This window comes from Eptatretus burgeri, chromosome 10 (genome assembly GCF_056783735.1).
Source record: "Eptatretus burgeri isolate ZD-2024b chromosome 10, Ebu_testis_v1, whole genome shotgun sequence".
In the NCBI taxonomy this organism is placed as follows: Eukaryota; Metazoa; Chordata; class Myxini; order Myxiniformes; family Myxinidae; genus Eptatretus; species Eptatretus burgeri.
In genome coordinates, this window is record NC_140970.1 from 92,867,297 (window position 1) to 92,877,296 (window position 10,000).

Consider the following 10,000-nt stretch of genomic DNA (forward strand, 5'->3'; position numbering starts at 1 on the left):
TACTGTCTCGGCTGGAGTTCCTCAAGGCAGCATTCTGGGCCCTGTTATTTTTGTGGTTTTCATCAATGACCTCTCTGACTCTCTGGAAAGTCCTCTTTATCTCTTTGCTGATGACTCCACCCTCTACCGTACCATCTGTCATCCCTCAGACTGACAAGCAGCAGCTTCTTCGCTCACTGCAGATCAGTGTAAAATCACAAACTGGTCCAACACGTGGAACATGTCTTTCAATCCTGACAAATCTCACACTCTCGCAATGTCTCTCCGAGAGGACCATTTAGAGATCTCCCTCCCCACCCCATCTAATTTCTCAACAATCCTCTGGAAGAAGTCCTTTCTTTAAAGCTTCTGGGTCTCACTATCTGCCATGATCTTTCCTGGGAAAGCCACATTTCCAACCTGGCTCTCAAAGCCGTCGCCGACGAGGAATCCTCCATCGTGCAAAGTCTTTCCTCAGCCCAACTGAGCTCCTGACCACATCCAAAGCTTTCATCCACAGCCTGATGGAGTACTGCTCTCCCCTCAGGGCTGGTGCTCCTGCCTCTCACCTTTCTCGGCTTCACGCTGTGGAAACCAAGGCATTTAGGATCATTGATATCTCCCGCAGTGAGGCTGAGTCTTTGGGCCTCTCCCTCTCTCACTGCAGGCAGGTCGGTAGTATTTCTGTCTTCTACCGGCTACTCTCCAGTCTCGCCCCCCTGCTCTGTCTGTGATATGCCCCCCCCTGCCCAATATTTCTGCAAGGCGCACAAGGTCCGCAAGCAACCCCCTTCTGGTAAAACTACCAAAATCACGAATCGCTGCTCACATTCACTCTTACATTCCTCTTTTTTCCCACCTTTGGAATAAATTCCCACCCTGTCTTCTATCCCACTCTTCCCTCCAGGCCTTCAAAACAGCTGTTCACCATCACCTCTTATCTTCCCTCATCCAAAACCTCGATGTTTTCTACCCCCATTAATCCACCTCAAACCTCCCTCTTTCAAATTCCCTGCTTTCCTTCCTGAAAGTCCCTGCAGTGTCCGTCTGGTGTACCCCGTGTTCCCCACCCCATCCCTCTCCTTTCCAGAGTTCTTCTCATGTCTCTGTTCCCCACTGTTTTGTCCTTCCCTCTCTCACCCCTCTTGTCCCATGCCTCCCCCCTTGCTTTGTGTTGTGTGTTCGCTCTTATTCAAGCCTCGACAATGTAACCCCCGCCCCCCCCCCCAAAAAAAAATTCTCGTGTGTTTGTTTATATATTTGGGCCTTGCAGGAACCACTGCAACCAAATTTTGCATGGTTTTCTCTTTCATTGAGAGGAAGGTCAAGGGTGATGTTTGGATAAAAACTAATTTCACCCAGATCATTGGCCCTAATTCCTTGATATGGTTTTGTGCTTCCACCCTGCCTGGGTTTTTCTTCCCAGGAGCGGTCGAGTAATTTGTGTTATATCGATCTTATGTTGAGGTTGTAGTGATTTGTTGTCAACAACACAATTGAATTATTATAGTGTTTACACGTGTGCCTGTTATTAAAAATATTGCTTTACACAGGTTTATTCTAACACCTCCATATTTAAGCCTTGAGTATGTTGCTTACACACTGCCTGGGTTTTTCCCGGGAGCGATTGAGTAATATGTTTTGTGAAAATCGTATGTTGAGGTTGTAATTATTTGTTGAACTGTATTTCAAAAATAAAACAAATAATAAGAAGGTAAAGTGGTCCAAGAGCATTTTGAAACACCCAAGAATGGAAATTCATACGAAAACAGAAAGTCAGCATTCCTCAATTTGTCATGCAGGAAATATTTAAATGCTTATTCATTGAATTTCCACAGGAAAAGCCAGGTACTTCAGCAAGTTCCATATATTTTACTCTTCTGGTAATGCAGCAAGATGATTATTTGTTTGCATTTGTCAGATAATTAACAAGATGAAGAATTTAACCTCCGTACGTATTTGTGAATACGCACTCATCATGTATTTTTGTGTTTATCTTCACAGATCCCTGCATTCCTACCCTTGTTACAGTAACCTCATTTAACACGACATCAGTCACTCTCAGCTGGGTTGTACCGAAAGACCAAAACAACAGGTTCATCAGTTTTGTGTCTTTGATCTCTTCTGGAATCAAAACCCAAACACATAACACAACAAACAAGGAACTAACAATCACAGGACTTTCACTTGGTTCAACCTACTCTGTGTCCATCTCTTCTCTGTGTAATGGCACAGAAAGTATTCCTTCCACCATTGCTGTGCAAACGGGTAATTACAAAACCATGACATGACATTGAGGTTGATGATTAGTTCGGTGACACAGGTACACAGTGTTGTAACTTAAATTTTAAACCACCAAACACTGTTCAAAAATATGTCACAAATGAAACCACAAACTGAATCCTAGTATTTATATGCAATTTCCCTCTCGTTTTGACACCAATTCAATTTATCATCATGAACCCCAGGCATGAAAAAGCGACAGATATCGACCAAACAATTTCAAATGGAGCATCTCGCTGCCATTAGAGCATTTAAATTGCATCAGATGTGGCAATAAATGCGATTTTTTTGCTCCAAGATTGCTGGCTCGATGATAGAAAACTCCATTTGCATTTTTACCTCCTCCATCTCTTCCCTGCTTTGAATTATTTGTGGGCACAGGCAAGAAGCCTTTGAAGGAGATGTACCATGTTGAAGCAGATCAATTGACACCAGTTTTTGTACCATTTACATCCATTTTAAAGAAAACAACAAAATTGCTTTTGAGAATCTGCTGAACATTCCGAATATTCCCACCCATGTGTTTTATAGTGTTTGTTTTTTCAGCTCACCTGGAACATAGTTCAAGTGAGGTATTAGCATTGCATGGTGTCTGTCATTTAATCAGTGATTCAGTCAATAGGTAAACACTGATCTTCTTCCAAACTAAACACACAATTTCGATGAAACTTGACAACAACCTTTACCACCTGTGATGTCCCAAAGTCTGTTCACGTCATTAAAAATAAATCAGGATCTATGGGGATTTACAGTGGGTCCAGGTTTGACCTCCTCCACCCCCCCCCCACCGACTCCACTCCCCAGAAGAGGTATTTTTTCTTCTCTGAAACTACACACACAATTTCGATTAAACTTGACCACAACCTGCATTATCCATGATGCTAAAAGTAATCGTCCTATTTTCACCAAACCTGGCAGGACTTCTGAGGGACAAAGGCATCCTGATGCCTTGCAAATCCCATCAAAAAATTGCAAATTCAGAAAGTCAATTTATAGGTCAACGGTCATTACCATTCCAGGATCGCCACTTTTGACTTCTTCTCAAAAAGTATTCACCCTTTTTTGATGTAACTTTGTGGGAGTCATTCCTTCATGGTGCTTTCAAAAGTTTGTTCAAACCATCGGCTAATTCACACATTTGCGGGTCATCCACGCCATTGGTTCCCTGGTTTGACCAAGTGAGCGCAGCCCGGCATTGTCCCTATTTTTAAGCGGTCCAAACTACTACTTCTATATTTGGTATATCCTTCCTTCCAACTGTCCGTCCATAAAAAATGACGAAGAAGAACCTTTCTAATTCGTTGTTGTTTCGTTTTTCCTGTGTTTAGTTTTCAAACTGTGCTTTGCTTCCTTCAGACATTGGTGTGATTTTTTTTATTTGTTGCTATTACTTAACGAGCAGTCTGTTTTATTCAGTAAGAATAACTCCTGAAGAGGAAATGTGGAACATTGTTTCAGATCACAAATTACGGCAACTTGTAAACAACCCGTTGTTATGGATGGGTCAATTCCTCCACCTTTTTGATGTTTACCGAGCATTGTTTTTATATAACTTGTAATAACAGCATCCACCAGGTGGTGGTCGATGCACATTTAATTAAAGACAATTGGGTTTCTCCCTCCACCCTGAACCCCAAGGACTATTAATTTTTTTTTACAAACTAAAACTTTCCCATCTGCACCCCACGTACAACCACGAGTTTTCAACTTCTTCTGTCGAGCTGTTAAAGAATGTATACAATTCAAATAAGCATTCAAGCAAAAGAGCAAACACTTCTTCATTGATGGATATTATGTTAAACTCTGCTGTATTTCTTTCTGACTGATTCAGTGTTCTTTAATAAGCAATGAACATGATTGACGGATGTGGATTCTCCATCGGTCATCAAATCACAAATCTTGTTTTTAACCTCCGCCATCCTCGAAGATGGATGGAGGTTACTGTTTTCACCCCTTTCTGTTTGTTTGTTTGTTTGTTTGTGAACAGTATTACGGAAAAAACTCCTCTACGGATTTCGACGAAACTTGGTGGTGGGGGGGGGGGGGTTAGGTATGGTCAAAGGATCTTCTTCTTCTTTCGGCTACTCCCGTTAGGGGTCGCCACAGCGGATCAACCGTCTCCATTTCACTCTATCCTCCACATCTTCCATTGACACTCCAACCACCCGCATGTCCGCCATCACCGTATCCATGAACCTCTTCTTTGGCCTTCCTCTTCTCCTCCTACCTGGCGGCTCCATCTTCAACATCCTTCTCCCAATATACTCCGTTTCCCTCCTGTGCACATGTCCAAACCATCTCAATCTCACCTCTCTCACTTTGTCTCCAAACCGTCCGACCTGCGCTGTCCCTCTAATACACTCATTTCTTTTCCTGTCCATCCTCGTCACTCCCAACGAGAATCGCAGCATCTTTAACTCTGCCACCTCCAGCTCCGCTTCCTGTCTTTTTTTTAGTGCCACCGCCTCCAAACCATACAACATAGCTGGTCTCACTACCGTCTTGTATACTTTCCCCTTCACTCTTGCAGCTACCCTTCTGTCACAAATCACTCCTGCAACTCTTCTCCACCCACTCCATCCTGCCTGCACTCTCTTTTTCACTTCTCTCCCACACTCTCCATTACTTTGGACAGTTGATCCCAAGTATTTAAACCCATCCACCTTCCCCACCTCAACTCCTTGCAACCGCACCATACCACCACCCTCCCTCTCATTTACGCACATGTACTCCATCTTACTCCGACTGACTATCATTCCCCTTCTCTCCAGTGCGTACCTCCACCTCTCGAGGCTCGCCTCAGCCTGCTCCCTACTCTCCCTACAGATCATGATGTCATCCGCGAACATCATCGTCCATGGGGACTCCAGTCTGATCTCGTCCGTCAACCTGTCCATCACCATTGCAAACAGGAAAGGGCTCAGAGTCGATCCTTGGTGCAATCCCACTTTTACCTTTAACCGGTCCGTCATTCCTACCGCACACCTCACCGCTGTCACACTGTCCTCATACATATCCTGCACGATCCTCACATACTTCTCCACCGCTCCCGACTTCCTCATACAATGCCACAACTCCTCTCTTGGCACCCTATCATAAACTTTCTCTAAATCCACAAACACACAATGTAACTCCTTCTGGCCTTCCCTATACTTCTCCATCAACATTCTCAAAGCAAACATCGCATCAGTGGTGCTCTTTCCTGGCATAAACCCATATTGCTGCTCACAGATCATCACCTCTCCTCTCAACCGAGCTTCCACTACTCTTTCCCACAACTTCATGGTGTGGCTTAACAACTTTATCCCTCAGTAATTTCCACAGCTCTGCACATCACCCTTATTCTTGAAAATCGGAACCAGTACACTTAATCTCCACTCCTCCAGCATCCTCTCACTTTCCAAGACTTTATTAAACAATCTGGTTAATAACCCCACTGCCATCTCTCTAAAGCACTTCCATGCCTCCACTGGTATTCCATCTGGGCCAACCACCTTTCCACTTTTCCTCTTCTTCATAGCAGTCCTCACTTCATCCTTACTGATCCACCCCACTTTCAGATTCACTATCTCCACCTCTTCCAACCTTCTCTCTCTCTCATTTTCTTCATTCATCAGCTCCTCAAAGTACTCCATCCACCTTCTCAACACACTCTCCTCACTCGTCAACACATTCCCATTTGCGTCCTTTATCACCCAAACCTGCAGCACATCCTTCCCAGCTCGGTCCCTCTGTTTTGCCAATCGGTATAAATCCTTTCCCCTTCTTTTGTATCCAACTTCTCATACAGCTCGTCATATGCCTTTTCCTGGCCTTTGCCACCTCTCTTTTTGCCTTTCGCCACCACTCCTTGTACTCCTGCCGACTTTCTTCATCTCTCTGACTATCCCACTTCCTTTTCGCCAACCCCTTCTTCCATATACTTTCCTGTACTTCCTCGTTCCACCACCAAGTCTCCTAATCTTCCTTCCTCTGTCCAGATGTCACACCAAGTACCTTCCTAGCTATCTCCCTCACCACTTCTGCTGTGGTTGCCCAATCATCCCACCCATCTTTACCACCATCCAACGCCTGTCTCACCTCCTCCCTAAATTTCACGAAACAGTCTTCCTCCTTCAGCTTCCACCATCTGGTCCTTGGTTCAGCCCTCACTCTCTTCCTCAACCTCACCTCAAAAGTCATCCTACAGACCACCAATCGATGCTGTCGAGCTACACTCTCCCCTGCCACCACCTTACAGTCACTAATCTCTTTCAGGTTGCATCTCCTGCTAAAGATGTAATCCACCTGTGTGCACTTTCCTCCACTCTTGTATGTCACCCTGTGTTCCTCCTTCTTCTTGAAATACGTATTTACCACTGCCATTTCCATTCTTTTTGCAAACTCTACCACTATTTGCCCTTCCACATTTCTCTTGTTCAGACCGTACCTCCCCATCACCTCCTCATCCTCTTTATTCCCTTCCCCAACATGCCCATTGAAATCTGCTCCAATCACCACTCTTTCATCCTTGGATACACTCTCCACCACTTCATCTAACTCACTCCAGAAACCTTTTCTACTCCATCTCACACCCCTTATGTGGGGCACATGCACTGATGACATTCATCATCACCCCTTCAATTTCCAACTTCACACTCATCACTTGGTCAGACACTCTCCTCACCTCCAATACCCTCTTGACATAATCTTCCTTCAGGATTACCCCGACACCATTTCTCCTCCCATCCACACCATGGTAGAACAGTTTGAAACCACCTCCAATGCTCCTAGCCTTACTCCCCATCCACTTCTCTCCATCATATTACCAACTCTCGCCCTTTGCCAGTCATTGTCCCAACTTTCAGAGTTCCAACTCTCACCTGCACACTTCTACCCTTCCCCCCTCCCAATGCCTCCGGACTCGCCTTCCCCATCTCCTTCTCCTCCTTCGCCCAGCAGTAGCACAATTTCCACTGGTGCCCTGCTGACCACCGGTACCGGTGGCGGTCGTTGGTAACCCGGGCCTTGACCGATCCGGTATGGAAATCCGTTTTATTGTCTGCATAATGATTTGGCATCGGTTTTTACGCCGGATGCCCTTCCTGACACCCTGGTCGCCTCTTACGACACACAGGGATATGGTACACCTATTCTAACCGGGGCATACACCGGGCCCAGTACAACTGGTGCTCATTTCGCCGACCTCGGAAGGATGGCAGGCTGAGTCAACCCCCTGGTATTAATATATACATATATTAATTCAGTGTCCCAACGGGGCTTGAACTCAGGACCTTTTGGGTTCCAAGCCACTGCGCCAACACCAGGCTTGAATGGTCAAAGGATCATGCCATTAAATTTTGGACTTGGTCCCCCCCCCCCCAAAAAAAAATTGTTCGAGAAAAAAAAAATTTTTTTTTTGCATTTCTACGTTTTAAGTGATTTCCAACCCCCCCCAATTTCCCCCCTCAAAACAAAAATAGAGAATTTTTTTTTTTTGCATTTCTACATGTTTTAAGTGATTTCCACCCCCTCCAATTTTTTTTACCCCCCCCCCAAAAAAAAAAGATAGTTGAAAAGAACTATAACTGTCAGCACTGTTGACATCATATTTAATGAATAAGATATAAGGTTCCCTTGAGTGACCCAGCAGTATTGGCGGCGGAGGTTTTGCACTCTCCCGAGTGCTCCCCCTATAGTTTTATGCACAAAATTGCTGTGGAATATTATGTGCTTGATGTTTGCTCCTCGATGAAGCCTGATCATTGCTGAAGTGAAAAGGTTTTCCTTGACATGATAATGCTGTATTTTCTAGGACCTTCACCTCCGTTGAATATCACGGTGGCCAAACAGGATTGGTCGTTTGCTTCTGTGAAATGGACAGCACCAAACGATCCCAACAAAGACAGCTATACCTATCGTGTGATGTGGTATCTTAGGAGATACTCGATGAATTACAAGACTGTGTACAACACAGAAATTAACATTACAAGGCTTGTACCTGGAAGGAATTACACATTGACTGTAACTTCCTCCTACAACAACAAAGCCAGCCTTCCTGCAGCAATTACTTTCACAGCAGGTATTGTTCAATTTGATCCACTGCACAAAATAATTGAGAGGACAGCATTGTCACATCCACAATACATTTTTTTAAATACATTTTAGGTTTGTGTCCAGAAATATCCTTTCAATATCTGAAATTGCATATTTTGTCCATCTCGGTCAATGTGGGCTATTCCGTTGATACTGACAGGCAATTAACAGAACACAACCTCCATCTTGATTTTTAATCTGAAAAATATTTGATAATACTGTTCATTTATATTGATTGAGGTTGATTGCAATCTGAAGTCTCTTTTATTTTCCCGCAGTGCCCTGTGGGGGAAAAGTGCGTGCAGAAGGCTGGCTCTCATCCCCTGGATATCCTCAAAACATCTATTCAAACATGGACTGTGTTTGGGACATCGAAGCTCCTCTTGGACACGTTGTGTTCCTGACATTGATTGATCTGAATTATTATAATTATTATTATTATTATTCATACTCACGGTGTTCCAGGGGCTGGCTTGCTGTTGGATACACTCAGACATCACAGAGAGACATCACAATGTGCCGTTATTCAGACGTTGGACGAACAATTAAATCTCCTTCCAACACGATGCGGGTGTTCTATCACACGAGTTCTTATTATGGGATAAGACGATTCAACGTCACTTTATCATCACAAGGTGAGGCTTTCCCTTTATGTTCTTGTTAGCAATGCCACTCTCATGTATTTTAAAGACAGGGAAAAACTCAATATTCTCCACAGATTTTATGATGTATTCTTCTTCCGTTTTTTGTACACATAGTCGGGGCTGGTTGAGGAGTAAGTTGTACAACACTAAACGGAAGAGGACACAACGGGACAAAAGGAACAGTTGAGAGAGGGGGGGAGACCAACAGCAGAGTCAAAAGCCAAGACAAATGGAGGCAGACAAACAATGGGTGTAGGAAGGAATGCAGGGGGGGGGGGGACAGGAGAGAGATGGATGGGTTGGATAAGATGGAAACAGCAGGTAATCTAAGTGCAGGACAACAGAACACTACATCGGATTCTTTGATATTTATTATAGTATTTTTTATTATGGTATTTTCTTCAAAATTTTAGGGTTTGTGTTTCATATATTTCTGTTCCCCATTTAACATCAAAATGTTGACATTATAACATCAATGTTGACATGATAAAAGAAAGTGGATCTGTGATGTGTGACCTGCCTGTGATGGTGAAATGATAAGCTCATAGACTCAGATTTGCAGGAGATTCCAGCCAGAGTTGAGAGTAGTACTCCTTCAAGCTGTGGACAAAGGGCTTGTATGTGGACAGGAGTTCAGGTGTGTCAAGGAAGGATTTTGCACGACGGAGGATGCCCAGTTCACAGCTGGCTTTGGAGGCCAACTTTGAGAAGTGGCTTGCCCAAAAAATATCATGGCTGACAGTGACACCCAGGAGTATGAATGACTGTACTTCCTCAAGAGGATTGTTAAGAAAGTAGATAGGAGGGTTTTGCAGACTGTCGTTTCAGAGAGAAGTGAGAGTGTGAGATTTGTCAGGAATGAAGGCATATTCCAAGTGTGTGACCAGCTTGGATGAGGTTGCAGGCTGCCTGTCTGAAGGATGACGGATGTCATGGCAGAGGGTGGAGTCATCACCAAACAGATAAAGAGGATTTTCGTGAGAATCAGATAAATTGTTGATGAAGATTAGGAATAGGAC

The 10,000-nt window shown here is 44.1% G+C and overlaps 1 protein-coding gene across 3 annotated transcripts in view; it reads left to right on the forward strand.

Moving 5' to 3' along the window:
- The window catches only part of LOC147019129 (receptor-type tyrosine-protein phosphatase H-like), a 76,672-nt gene extending 67,656 nt beyond the window's left edge, over nt 1-9,016 (forward strand). For 2 of the 3 annotated variants that reach the window (XM_085900017.1, XM_085900018.1), the window contains 3 exons: nt 1,984-2,247; nt 8,057-8,323; nt 8,616-9,016. In XM_085900017.1, the coding sequence (XP_085756143.1) occupies nt 1,984-2,247; nt 8,057-8,323; nt 8,616-9,001 (917 nt within the window). In that variant the 3' untranslated portion in view covers nt 9,002-9,016. The remainder of the gene's footprint in view (nt 1-1,983; nt 2,248-8,056; nt 8,324-8,615) is intronic. The other variant, XM_085900016.1, reaches the window with a different exon arrangement.
- The last annotated feature ends 984 nt before the right edge of the window (nt 9,017-10,000 follow it).